Source organism: Lycium barbarum, chromosome 3 (assembly GCF_019175385.1).
Source record: "Lycium barbarum isolate Lr01 chromosome 3, ASM1917538v2, whole genome shotgun sequence".
NCBI classification, from domain to species: Eukaryota; Viridiplantae; Streptophyta; class Magnoliopsida; order Solanales; family Solanaceae; genus Lycium; species Lycium barbarum.
The window spans coordinates 124,939,028-124,953,501 of NC_083339.1; the positions used below are offsets into that span (position 1 = coordinate 124,939,028).

The 14,474-nt window shown below is 37.0% G+C and overlaps 1 protein-coding gene across 1 annotated transcript; it reads left to right on the forward strand.

Annotated features, from left to right (window-relative positions):
* Positions 1–2,136: 2,136 nt before the first annotated feature.
* On the forward strand, positions 2,137–14,474 carry LOC132632282 (protein BOLA4, chloroplastic/mitochondrial-like). Its single transcript, XM_060348161.1, has 3 exons — positions 2,137–2,461; positions 13,867–13,934; positions 14,030–14,474. Exons 1-3 carry the CDS (start codon positions 2,195–2,197, stop codon positions 14,181–14,183), a joined length of 489 nt encoding a protein of 162 aa, XP_060204144.1. The 5' UTR covers positions 2,137–2,194; the 3' UTR covers positions 14,184–14,474.

Genomic DNA, 14,474 nt, shown 5'->3' on the forward strand with positions numbered 1-14,474 from the left:
TTTATAATCAGTGTATCGAAGTAAAACTATGCTCAATAAGAAATTCCTTTCTTTTCGTCGCCTTTTCTTAAAAAATTTCTAATTATTTTGTCTTCTGCTTTTTGGAAAAAGGAAAACCAATCAATCGTTTTTAGAAGTAGATACGAGATGAATGGCACTGTGTATAATGTGAGTTCATTTTAATCGGACATGTAAGAAACATAAATTATTACAGTGACAAGTTTATATGAAGATTGCAAACATTTACATGTATTAAATTTCATAAATTTATTACGTCATGGGCATGCAAAAGCTAATCAAAACATCAAACCACTACATTCCAAAAATGTCTAATATTTTGGTGTTTACAGAAATGTTACAACAGTGACGACATCTCTTTTTTTTTTGTTTGGTGATGCATAACCACTTTTTTTTTTCGGTCCATAACAATGTATAACCCCCAGTAATACGTCCAAGTGAAAAGCTTGCAGCTCTACTTCCAAATGATAACATTGAGAAAAAAAAAAAAAAAAAGAACAAATGGTGCCAAAAGATTTGACATATTTCCACAGTACATTTCAACATTTGTAAAACGCTTCTACTTTCATTTAAATTTATTTGTTTTGCCCAAAAGCAATATAAATTTGGAAATTGAAAAATAATTCCTTATTCGTCAGTTTCTTTTTTTTTGAGCCGAGGGTCTATCGGCAATAGCTTTTCTACTCCACAAAGGTATGAATAAGGTGTGCGTACATTCTACTCCCTTCAGACTCCACTTATGGGATCACATTGGTTTATTGTTATTGTTATTGAAATATAATTCCTTATATTTGGAGGTAGATTTAAAGTGGCTTCTTAATTATATTTTTGAGGATTTCATTATTTTTAAAATTTGTAAAAAACAAGAACTTTTGGTTTCCTTCAAATATCTAAGAAACTTGGGTCGTTCAATTTAAAAGGAACCATGAAAAACTGAGAATTAATATGAACTAGTCTTTGGAGGTGCAATTTTTGCAGTTTCTGCTATTTTTGGAGTCTAATGTAGCTTTTTATAGTGCACTTTCTACTAGTATTTCTTATCTATTTCTATTTCTGTTGTTTGGTGTAGTTTTTGATGTTACGATTTTGGGAATTGACTTAGACTTTATGGAGTTTTTGGTTATTTTTTTCGTTTCCCATTAAATCTGACAACCAAAATTTGTTAAAAATTTGATGGGAATAAAGGTACTCACTTTTGACAAATTTAAACGACAAAAACTGCTCAAAAATATATTTAGGAATCACTTTAAACCTACCCCCAATATAAAGGACCGTTTTTCACATTTTCTCGGTCACTTCTTATTAAAAAAAATAAAAAAAGAGAGATAGATAAACACTTAAAAATCATTTGGCTTGCAAATAAGTTATATGAAATTTTAATATAAATATCATAATATTATTACCTTCTTTTTTTAATCCCCTCCCCTTTGATTCCCTTTTGTTGGAGCTATTGCCTTTTAGTGACACGAACACATACTTGGGTTGTAGGTGGGATGCTGGCCATCAGAGTAACTCCTCTTGTCATTATATTATTATCTTTTTTTTTTTCTAAAAAAAGAAGGTCACAATACCCTGAATTAAATAATAACTATAGTATTATTTAGTGGATATTTTTTTTTTGAAAAACATAAAAAAGTTGAATTTGAATTTGATAAAAATAATATCAAAATATAGATAATTCAAAATTACTTACTATATGAAAATCATAATTTTCAACCGTGAATATCATAAACTGATTTTACATTTTATTTGGTGGATTTTTAGAGCCCGTTTGCATTAGCTGAAAAAAGTGGCTTTTAAGTATAAATGCTTAAAGTACCTTTTAACTGCTGAAAGTTATTTTATAAATAAGCAGTTACTGTACGTATTTGGGTAAAAGTACTTAAAGGGTTTTTAGAAATAAGGATAATATTAAAATTAATAGAAAATATAAGGGTTAAAAGGATAAAGTTATTAATTAAATCAAAATAGCTTTTAAGCCAAAAAAATAAATTGGGGTTGAACAACTTCTTATTTTTAGCTTATTTTAAACATTTTTAATTTAATTTAAGCTATTTTTTATTTTATTTAAATAGCCAAATAAATAAAAAATGACTTATAACTCATCTATCATCCGACGTCCATTATACAAAAAGGACCTGTAATTCGCTTGTGGCCATAAAGAAAGAAAGTAGGGATGACGAAGGCTCTGTTTGTTGTAAGGCCAAACGTGGCGGCGCTGTGTATCCGTCGATTGAGCAACTCCGTTCCGCCACGTGTGCCTGCCATTGTGAAATGCTACTCTATTTCTGCCCCTTCTTACAGGTCGATTAAGGTCCTTGCCCTTGTAGGTTCGAAGATTGAGGCATTTGCTGGTCACCGGAATTTCAGTATTCGAGCAAGTAGCGATACTGCCAATAATAGCTCATTTGATTCTCCTCTTATGCAGTCTATGGAAAAAAAGGTTATAAATTCACTGACCCTTTTTTAAGCATATGAGTTTCTTGCCCCTATTGAGGGTTTTATTGGGGTTGTGTTTATCTGCTTTGTGCTTTTTAAAGCTTAAAACTCCAGGAATTAGTGTAAGACTTTGTTCTGGAGATTTATACCCTGAAAATGTGAGTAATTGCTCCAAGAAATGTTTTTTTTTAAAAATGAAGTGGCCATTTTGAGGAATAGTGAAAGACTTGGCAGACTTGTGTTTAGGTGCTGAAAGAGTTAATGGTCAAAAATACATCTCTAACTGTCACTTTTTGGCGAGTTTCACAACCCAGCTATCGGTTGTTTCCTTTTCCTACCTGAACTATTACCATCTATGTATTAAGCATACACCTCGAAGCTGAATATGAAAACTATCATTTGTTTTGTTTTCCTATGGGAACTCTCAGCTAGGTGTGTTTTAATACATAGACCGTGATAGTGTGGAACTCGCGAAAAAGTGATAATTCAGGTGTGTTTTTTGATCATTATCTCATTTCATAAAAGGCATTAAGAAGGTGCAATAGTTCACCTCATTTCTAAAGTACTAAGGTGCAAACGAAATTCAAAGAATGGTTCATGCTAATTACAGGGTACAACTTGCACCAACTAAATAAATTCATTAAGCATCTAGCCTTCAGGAGATGGCTTCGAGTTGAAATTCCGTCAAAGCATCTTCAGTTTCCTCTGTCCAAATACACCAAAAAAATATACAAGCAGGTTCCATAACTCAGGTTTTCTTGATGGCTCTATCAACTTTCCATGAACTCCAACTTTCATATAAGCGTCTCTAGTGCAGAATGCCGTTGTCCATAATGTTGATCTGACCCTAAGAAATGTTCTTGGAAGTATATTTCTTTTTGCTCCTTATGCTGTTAAGAAAGATAAGCAGAGTGAGCTGAATAGTACCTTGACTATAAAAGATAGAGCAGCTTAAAACCTTTCAAAGAATCAGGAGGATGGAACTTGGGACAAAAGAGAAAGAACTTGAGGTGTAGAACTCAAGGGGCCTTTGATACAGTGTTCAGGTTGTAGGAAAGGGCACAGAGGAGCGAGATTATCATTAGGAACAAAAGATCCCTGAGTACGTGCTGTCTTACAAAAATCACTTAAAAAGAAGGAACCTGATAAGAATTGACTTAGAAATTACAAAATATTCATGATATTAATTACAATGGTTAATTTTGCAGAGTTGAAGATGTTTTTTTTTTTTTTTCTGGTAGAATTGAAGATGTTAGGATTTGAAAAGAAAAAAGGAACAAGGAAAACTATGAATGAAGCATCCTTTAGATACTCAGTGAACCATGCGATGAAGCCCCTTAACCCTGGGTTTCGTCCAGTGGTAAGAATGCAGTGCGTGATATGTGGGTTAGGCGCATGCCATGGATGTGAACCCTTTCGTAGACAAAATCTTGGTACTTAAGTGTAAAAGGGTGGAGGGTCAACCCCATTGTCCACCAAGTTTTGCACCTTGCAGTGCACCACTAGCCCTCGGGAATTTCTCGGTTGTAAACAAAAAGATGAACTCACCTACCTAGGATCACAGATGCTGCACATTATATCAAATAGCTAACTAGTGCGTTGGTGACACGCAACACCTTGATCCATGTGCAATGAACTGTAAAGTTAAGACAAAGATTTGATTTTATAGGCACCAGAGTTGAGATGAGTTTTGAGTGTTTTCTGGATGCGGTAAGCGGCTGAGTAACAAAGGCATATATAGATGTTGAAAACTATTTGGACTATGTAATCAAATGAGATAAAGGGGTGTACATTTGCTGACGTTAGTGTTGGTAGGTGGGGATAGAGAAGTACTGCGCAAGTAGTAAATCAAATATTAGGAACATCTCAAAATATTCGTCTCGGTGTCATAATGAAGTTAATTGAACTATACTTATAGAAAGACTCAAGCATAGTTTGATTTTTGGACTAGACTTGTTAAATCCCTTTTAACTGATCCTTGAATGTTAGTTTACAATATTCTCAAACTACTCCAAGGTGTTTGGATAAGCTTAAGAGCTCGTTCGGGTTAGCTGATTAAAAGTAACCGATAAGCATTAAGGGTCGAAAATACTAACTGGAACTCCAAAAAATTCTCTTTCTAAAAAAAATGCTCCCAGACACAGATTCCCAGGTAAGCAAAATAGATCCAGATCTGATTCTCTCTCCTCAGACCACCATCACAGCCCTCACTCCAGCATGACTCCAGCTCTCTCTCTCCTCCATAGCCTCCATCTACAGCTTTTTCTAGTTCTTTTGCTTTCTCTCTCCTCCAAATCTTTTCAGATCTACCCTCTGTCGACATCAGCGACCTCTGACAGTGCCGGATAATTTTTCCGGCGACCTGTCAGTGCCGGAGAAAAAAAAAAAAAAAAAAAAAAACTCCGGCGACCTGAGTTGCTGTCGGCAGAATCACCGGTGACATCTGACAGTGACGGCGACCACATCAATCAACATAAAACTCCTTCAGTTTCAGTGACTTTCATTAGAAACATGCAGGGCTCACACCTTTTTTTCATCAGTGGGGATAAATCCTTTGAACTCAGGAATACAGGGGATAAATATTATAACTGGTTTTCATTAATAGAAAGGGGCAAGAGATATACAAGCAAGATCAATATGGATATTCAGAACCTGAGATGGGTGTGCGAAGCGCTTATTCAAGCATCAAAAGGCACTGGTCGACTATATAGAAGGTGGGGTAGAAAACAACAACACAATCTTTTCAGAGTTTACCAAAATTTCAATGTTTATGGTAGATTTGTTCGCATAGAGGTTTGGCATGGTTCATCTAAAGCAGCAGTGATAATCCCTGAGATCAGCCTCAACAGTGGATGGTCAGATATTGCGAAGAAAATCCTTCAATTTCTGAAAGAATTCAGCGAAGCAGAGCCACTGCTTCCTCCTCCCCCATTGACAAAATCTTATCGTGCAGCTGCTAGCATTGACAGATGGCCAGATATAAGTCAAGGAACCAACAAAGGAGAATTGAATGGAAAACATCCTTTGCACAGAAGCTTGGTTGGCACCTTCAATGATCCATTTCATCACAGTCCCAATCCCGAAACTATTCAGAAATGGTTCATTAGTAGATGGAGAGTTACTGCTGGCATCAAAGTCATACCTTTAGACCACAATCAGTTCCTCTTTGAGCTTCCTTCCAGGCAAGAGGCAATAAGGGTAAAGGCAGGGAATTGGTTCTGGAACGGAAGACATCTTTCTTTATCTTGGTGGTCGCATGACATTTTCTCATTGCAATCTGGTAACTGCTCGGAAAACATATGGTTGAAAGTTTTTGGAATCCCTCTAAATGCTTGGTCAATGGATACTTTTGAACATATAGGGGCTCGTTGCGGGGGTTATGTCGGTGTTGATGAAGATACGAAGAACAGAACCCACCTGATCTGGGCTCGCATCTGCGTCAAAAAATCAGCTATGAAGTTTCCGGCAAGTTTGAATTTTGAATTTGATGATAGGATCTTCGAATTGCCAATAATTAAGGAAATCCGGTCTTTTTCTTTACATGCTGGTCCTTCAACTGGTTTGCCCGAGGTTGGTAATAAGATGGGATCAAATTCTCTCTCAGCTCCACGTGCTAATACCATTAATGATTCACGTGACACACGTGTGGAAGAACCTGTGGAGAAAAGAAGGAATTCGAAGGATTTAAACACAAATGGGCCGGCCTTATTCTCTTCTAATAGTCAGGGTAGTAAGAAACACTACAAAGGGAGAACTTCATTAGCTTTGAACAACGGTTACTACACTAAAGGCCCACTTACAAGCAAACACTTCAAACAACACAAAAAGAAGCAAGTGTGGAGATCATCTGTACCAAAGCTGGACCCATGCTGCTTCAGAGCTTCATCTTCCTTGAATGCTTCATTCTCTTTTGATCCTTTTGAACTAGAAATTCAAGCTTCTAGTCTCAGGGATTTAGAACTCATGGAGGGGACACTGTCCGAGCCTGAAGCAGATGATGAAGCGGTTCACGCAGGGCACTCGATGGACCCACATATACCCAAACCGATATTCTCAGCACTGTCAGTTTCAAATGAATCTGACTCTGGTATCTCATCTCAGTCCTACAACAGTTTTCTTCCTTTGCCTTGGCATGACCCACAAATTCAAACTGTTGATATCCCTGATGTGGTGGAAACCTCAAAATGGACGAAGTTGACAATGATGAAGGCTTGCAAAGTGTTGGGGGTAAATGTTGCTGGGTTTGAACACGAACTTCTGGGAATTATTCTGAGAATGGAGGAAAAAAGAAAAGTGCAGATTCTTGAGCAAAAAAATAAAACAGGAGAATTAAAAAAAGGGAAAAGCAAAGCAGTTACTGAACTTAAAAGATTGGATTGGGGTCTCCAGGACGGGAGTGGGAAGAAAGAGAGGGGCAGGTCTCAAAAGGCTCATTCCAGATGAGAGTTAAAACACTCAGCTGGAATGTGCAGGGTCTCAACAATAAAGACAAGAGAGGCACTTTGAAATCTCTTATTCACAAGTGGGGAGTTGATATTATTTGCCTGCAGGAAACCAAAATAGAGACATGGAATCCATCTCTAATCAGGCAAATTTGGGGAAACAGATGGATCTCTTGGGCAGAAGTCAAAGCAATTGGTACCAAAGGTGGGATATTAATAATGTGGGACAAAAGAGCTTGGAAATGTGTTGATTTTGAAGCAGGAGCCTTTTCTTTATCATGTAGATTCGAAAGTCTTGCTGAGGATTTCAAATGGGTTTTTACTAGTGTTTATGGCCCTCATACCAATCCAGAAAGGGAGGATCTTTGGCTCGAGTTAGCATCTATCAGGGGATTGTGGTCTGACCTATGGGTCATAGGAGGGGATTTCAATGTGTGCAGATTTGTGGGGGAAAGATTGAACTGCGTTAGAAGATCAAGGGCGATGCTGGGCTTCTCCAACACTATTCTAGACCTGGATTTGATTGACCCTCCACTTCAGGGAGCACAATTTACCTGGTCAAGAGGGGAGGAGTCTCTCCAAGCCTCTAGAATTGACAGGTTCCTTATCTCAACAGAATGGAGCGAGATGTTCAATACTATCAAACAGTACCCCTTGCCTAGAGTTTTTTCTGATCATAAACCAATTATCCTGGAAAGTGGAGATTGGGAGACCACACCTTCTTATTTCAAATTTGAAAACATGTGGCTTCAAGCTGAGGGTTTCATGGACATGATAGAAGGATGGTGGATTTCTTACACTGTATTAGGCACCCCAGACTTTGTGCTAATGCAGAAACTAAGGAATCTCAAGAAAGACATTACTAAATGGAATAGGGAGGTCTATGGAACAATCGAGACTCAAAGGAACAAGGCACTCAAAGAACTTTGGAAGCTGGACCAGTTAGCTGAGCTCAGAGCTCTCTCTACAGAAGAGAAAGGTCAGACATTGAATCTCAAACTTGAAATTCAGCAAATAGCAACCGCTGAAGAGATCTCATGGAGACAAAAATCAAGATGTTTATGGTTGAAAGAGGGGGATAAGAATACAAAGTTTTTCCAAAGAATGGCCAACTCTCATAGAAAGGGCAATACCATTGACAGACTCAAAATAGGGGATGAAGTAATTGAAGACAAAGGAAGGATCAAGGATGGTATTCTGGAGTACTATCAACAAATTTACAAAGAAACTGAATCTTGGAGACCCTCAGCTGTCTTTGAAGGTCTGTCAAGTCTCAACACAGTGGATAAAGAGGACCTTGAACTTCCTTTCACCGAAATGGAGATTTTAGAAGCTCTCATGACTTGTGCCCCTGACAAAGCTCCAGGCCCTGATGGTTTCACTATGGCTTTCTTTCAAAAATCATGGAACTTCATCAAAGCAGACCTGCTAGCAGCTTTTAATTTCTTTCATCAGAACTGCCAAATGGTGAGATCATGCAATGCCTCTTTCATTGCTCTTATCCCAAAGAAGAAAGGGGCCGCAGAGCTTAGAGATTATAGGCCTATAAGTCTTATAGGCAGTGTCTACAAATTGCTGGCCAAAATTTTAGCTAAGAGGCTCGGAAAAGTGGTGGATTCCTTAGTTTCTGGACAACAGAGTGCTTTTCTGAAGAATAGACAGATCACTGATGCATCTATGATTGCCAATGAAGTGCTAGACTGGAAAATTAAAAGTGGTGAGACTGGGATCCTATGCAAATTAGATATTGAGAAAGCTTTTGATCAGCTTAACTGGGCTTATTTAGTCAACATTTTGAAGCAAATGGGTTTCGGGGAAAGGTGGATAAGGTGGATTTATTTCTGTATTTCGACAGTGAAGTTTTCAATTCTGGTGAACAGAAGTCCAGTTGGGTTTTTCTCTTCTCAAAAGGGACTCAGGCAGGGGGATCCATTGTCCCCTTTCCTCTTTATCATTGCGATGGAAGGATTATCTCAGCTGTTAGCAAAGGCCAAAGAACTTCAGTGGATTCAAGGGTTCCAAGTGGGCAGAAATCCTTCCACCTCAGTCTCAGTCTCTCATCTACTCTATGCAGATGACATCCTTATATTTTGTGGAGCTGATTGTCAGCAGGTCTCTAATCTCAACACTACCCTCATGATCTTTGAGGCCATCTCTGGACTTCATATCAACATGCGTAAGAGCACTATATATCCAGTGAATGAAGTGACCAACCTAGAAGCTCTTGCTGATATTCTTAGCTGCAAAACAGGCTCCTTTCCCACCACCTATTTGGGACTTCCTTTGGGTGCTAAATTCAAATCATCTGGGATATGGAGTGGGGTCATTGAAAGAATGGAGAAAAGACTAGCCACTTGGAAGATGCAATATCTCTCATTGGGTGGCAGGCTCACCCTCATCAAAAGTGTCCTAGACAGCATTCCCACTTACTTTATGTCACTCTTCCCTATGCCAACCTCAGTTCTAAAGCAAATTGACAGGCTTAGAAGGAAATTCCTATGGGAAGGTAACAGTGTTACTCATAAATTCTCTTTGGTCAAATGGCAATCAGTTATTCAACCCAAAGGCCAAGGGGGGCTGGGGATTAGAAATCTTAAGTTTCATAACAACAGCCTACTCATGAAGTGGCTTTGGAGATATGGTCAAAATGAGGCAGGGTACTGGAAGGAAATCATCAAAGCTAAATATGGTATTCAAGACCACTGGACTGCAAAGAAAAGCAATGAACCACATGGTGTTGGAGTATGGAAACACATCAGTAGTCTCCAAGAGGAATTCTTCCAGGCTGTCTCATTCAAGGCTGGAAATGGGCTCAAGATCAGATTTTGGCAGGACAAATGGCTTGGGGACACTTTAGTAAAAGATTTATTTCCCTCACTATTTCTGATAGCTTCTAACAAAGAAGCAACATTAGCTCAATATAGAGTTAACAACTGTTGGACACCAATTTTAAGGAGAAACTTACAGGATTGGGAAGTTGATGATTTTCTTTCTCTATTAGAAAGTTTGGGACAAAGTACTTTGGTGGCAGATTTTCAGGACAGAATACTCTGGGGCAATTCTAAGGAAAAGATTTTCACTGTGAAGGAATGTTACAACAACTGGTGCTCTCAAAATAGCCTTTTAGAGGTTTGGCCTTGGAAGCTTGTATGGAGAACCAAACAGCCTCTCAGAGTTACTTGCTTCACTTGGACTGCACTGAAGGAAGCATGCCTAACACAAGACAATCTTAGAAGGAGAGGTGTAATAGTTGTTAACATGTGTACCATGTGCAAGCAGACCAATGAAAGTGTCAACCATCTATTTTTGCACTGCCCTGCAGCAGCTAGCCTCTGGTTTTTCTTCTACTCTATGCTTGGTCTACAATGGGTAATGCCCTTCAACATCAAAGATGCATATGCTAGCTGGATACTCTGGAGAGTTGACAAATCCATTAAAAGAATTTGGAGAATGATCCCAGCAGTAATTTTTTGGACCCTATGGAAGGAGAGAAACAACAGATGCTTTGAAGGAATCTCAACTCCTATTTGCTCTCTAAAGTCTAGGTGTTTAGTTAGTCTTTTTAGTTGGCATTTTTTTGCCCCTGTAAACAATGTGGGTAACTTTCTAGATTTTATCAGCTCCTTTTCTCTAGTTCAGTAGAGATAGGATATCTTTAGATTGTTCTACAGGTTTTGCCAAGCCTGCCAGCTTTTCCCATCTGTAACCTTGCATCTTCTTGATGTTTTACTAATGAATTTTATTACTTTACCAAAAAAAAAGCATTAAGGGTCGAAAAACACTTTTAGGTGTTAAATCTGATTTTATGTATACGCAGTTATGTGTTTGGATAGATGTGCTGAATTTGATAATAACCAGTTAGTTTGTTTGGTAAAAAAGTGTTGATAAGCACTATTTATATTAAAATGACCAAGATGTCCTTAAAGCTAATTACAAAAAAATAAAAAATAAAAAGTACCTTTTACATAAAAAGGGAAGAATGATGGGAGTAGAATAGGGAGGGACTTAAATGTTATGTTATGAAAAGTATTTTGGACATTACAAAAGATATTAAGGATAAAATCGTACAAGGTTTGGTCAAATCAAAAGTGCTTATAAGCTATAAAATCATATGTTAGGGGTGACCAATTCACAATAAAGAGGGGCTTAAATGCTCTGTTACTTAAAGTATTTCGGAGATTACAAAAGATATTAAGGATAAAATCATAAAAAGTTTGGTCAAACCAAAAGTGCTTATAAGCTGGAAAATCATAAGTTATGGGTGACCAACTTATGGCTTTTGGCTGATTTTGGTGATGTTCACCAAATGCGTAGATAAGCCAAAAAAGTGCTTATAAGCTAGTTGACCAGCTTATAACAGGATGTTTGGTTTAGCTTATAAGCTGGTCAAACTGGCTTATAAGCATTTTTAGCTTATCTACGTGTTTGGTAAAACCACCAAAGTACTTATAAGCCATGTGCTTATAAGCTAAAATCAGTCAAAAACAATAAGTTGGTCATTCCCAACTTATAATTTTTCAGCTTATTAGCACTTTTGGTTTGACCAAGTATTTTACTATTTTATCCTTAATATTCTTTTTAATTCTCAATTGTCTTTCTCAAAACAAAACTCTTAACTTCCGCTTCGCTCTGTATCCGTTGTTCTTCTTTTTCTTTACAAGGCTACTTTTGTAAGGGTAATTTATTCATTCTAACAATAGAACAACTTATCAACACTTTTTTACCAAACACATTAATTGCTTATTAGCAATTTCAACACTTCTATCCAAACACATAACTGCTTATTTATAAAATTAGTTTCATAATTTTTAGCACTTGAAATTTGTCAGCTATTTACAATCAGCTAATCCAAACGGACTCTAAGTTTAGTCAAAACACAAGTTGGTCAAATTGGCTTTTAAGTACCTTTTGACTTATCTACGCATTCGGTAAATACCAAAGTACGTATAACCAAGTGCTTATAAGCCAAAATCATACAAAGAAGTGCTTATAAGCCAAAATCATACAAAGATAAATATTTCACCCCCAACTTATTGTTTTCAACTTTATTAACCCTTTTAGTTTGACCAAGATTTTATGTTTGTTCTAGTTCTCAAAATACTTTCTCCAAAATGAAACCCCTAACTTCCTCTCCATTCCATATACGTTGTTTGTGCATTTCCTTCCAAAAATTTTAAGTGTACTTAAAGTCATTTTATTAAAAGAACAACTTATCAACACCTTTTCACCAAACACATCAAATATTTATTTCTCTCCGTCCCAATTTGTGTGACACTCTTTTCTTTTTAGTCGGTTCCAAAAAGAATGACATCTTTCTAGAATTAGTAACACTTTTAATTTTAAACTTCTCATTTTACCCTTAATGGCTTATTTTTTACCACAAATTTCAAAGATCTTTCCTTTTCTCTTAAATTCTGTGCCCAGTCAAACACCTTCACATTATGGAGGGAGTAGTAGTTTCAATACTTCTAGTAAAACAGATTACTGCATATAAAATCAGTCCAACATTTGAAGTTTGGCAAAGGACTCAAACTTGTGACCTAACAAGTCCCTCAACCTTTGCCAATTGAGCTAAACGCCGGGGCTTATATAATCAGGCAACCAAAACGGGCTTATAGTTAACTATTTTCTTTTCTTTTCCTCATAGTAAGTATAACTTTCCGCAAACTGGTTCGATGCATTACAGGTGGTTTGTAGTTATAATTAATCATTTGAAACAAAGTATAGAATGCTACTTCTTTATGGCATATATTAGCACCTACTTTAACTAAAACCTGGCAGCAAAAGCTCTTAAGCACAGCATGTCCACAATTACAGTTCTGGTAAAGAACTTCTCTTCCTTGTCCCCTCTTTTGCAATCAGTTCCGCTGCAGCACCTGCTGCTGTAGCATTGTCCACCTTTGTCGAGTGTGATTTCTATGTTCACTACTAAAAAAAGGGGAAAAACCGACGGACTGCGTCGGTTTTTTCAATGAAACCGACGGGAAATCGACCCTGTACGGTCCGTCGGTTTACATAGCCTCGCTTTTTGAAAACCGACGGACAACGTCGGTTTTTTCCGACGGACTGCGTCGGTTACGTGGTCCGTCGGGTTTTATACAATAATTTTAAAAAATTAAAAAAAATTAAAAAAACCGACGGACAGAGTCGGTTTTTTTTAATTTCTGATTTATTATGTTATATAAAAACAATATATATTTTATGGTAAAACCGACGCACGACGTCGGTTTTTTATTTAAATTTTTTTATTTTAAATACAAAACCGACACAGTGCGTTGGTTTTTTCATAAAATTTCAGAATTATTTTTCAGAAAACCGACGGACTGCGTCGGTTTTCCGTCGGTTTTCTGGAAAATTTCCTGCATTCAATTCCTGCATTTTCTGCAGCCACACCTGCACGGAAACCAGTACCAAAAGCAGCTCAAAACTAGCATTAAAATGCTCCAAATCAATTCTAAAAGAGCTACAATGCATAAAATCACCCTAAGTAATAATAAAACACATCAAACACTATCTAATTACACATCAAATACGATCTAAATAGACCTTCAAAGTTTAGAAATATTTAAATGTCCAACCAAAAGTTGATGTGCAAATCTAGAGAAATAAAATCTACATTTTAGTATTGAGGTTATAGAAATACTATAACTTAACAATTCTAACTTTGAAAAGCACAATCCCAACCAATTCTAACTTTAATAACTTATGGATTCTAACTTTAATTCTAAAAATTGAAAAGTAAATCTAGTCAATGGTTACATAAACAAGGATGTGGCCTAAGATTACAATAATAAGGAATGCAGAACTTGCTTAGCCTATGCTACGTTTGTCTGTACAAATTCCATGCTCCTATATTTTCAATACTTTAGGCTACATATCTGCCGGGGATATTACATTCATGGCTTTTGTGATAGTGTAACTTCTATCAATATAATTGTCCGGTTGAGATTTAAATATATGTCAACAGATCAAGGAACAGTTGAATGCGGACACAGTCGTAGTTAAAGATGCTTATGGTGATGGTCGGCATGTCAGGTGAGGTTTCTTCTCATTGGATGGGAATACTAAATCAAGTGGCGAGCGTATTTGTTGCTTGTTCTATAAAGTCATTATTAATCTTCTATATGCAGCATTGATGTAATCTCTTCAGCTTTTGAGGGACAATCTGCTGTGAATAGGCAGAGGATGGTGTACAAAGCCATATGGGAAGAACTTCAGAACACTGTGCATGCAGTTGATCAGATGACTACCAAAACACCAACCGAAGCAGCTGGGGGGAAGTGATCGAGGCACAACTTAAAGAGTATCAAACACCACCAGGGTCAACTACTTCATTTTCAAGTCGCAAAACTTTTCGATTGATATCATATACAGTTTACTATGAAAAAAGAGCACTTTTAATGATGTCAACATTAAAGTCGCATTACTTTACATTGTTAGTTAGAGATGGGGCATCGAATTCCTGCCATTTTGTAACAGCAGTTGGTTCATTTTTTAAATTTAGTTCTTCTCTACTACTGGTTGATAAAGAATAATAGTTGAATGTCTCTGAAGGAAGAACTGTTTTAGTGCTTA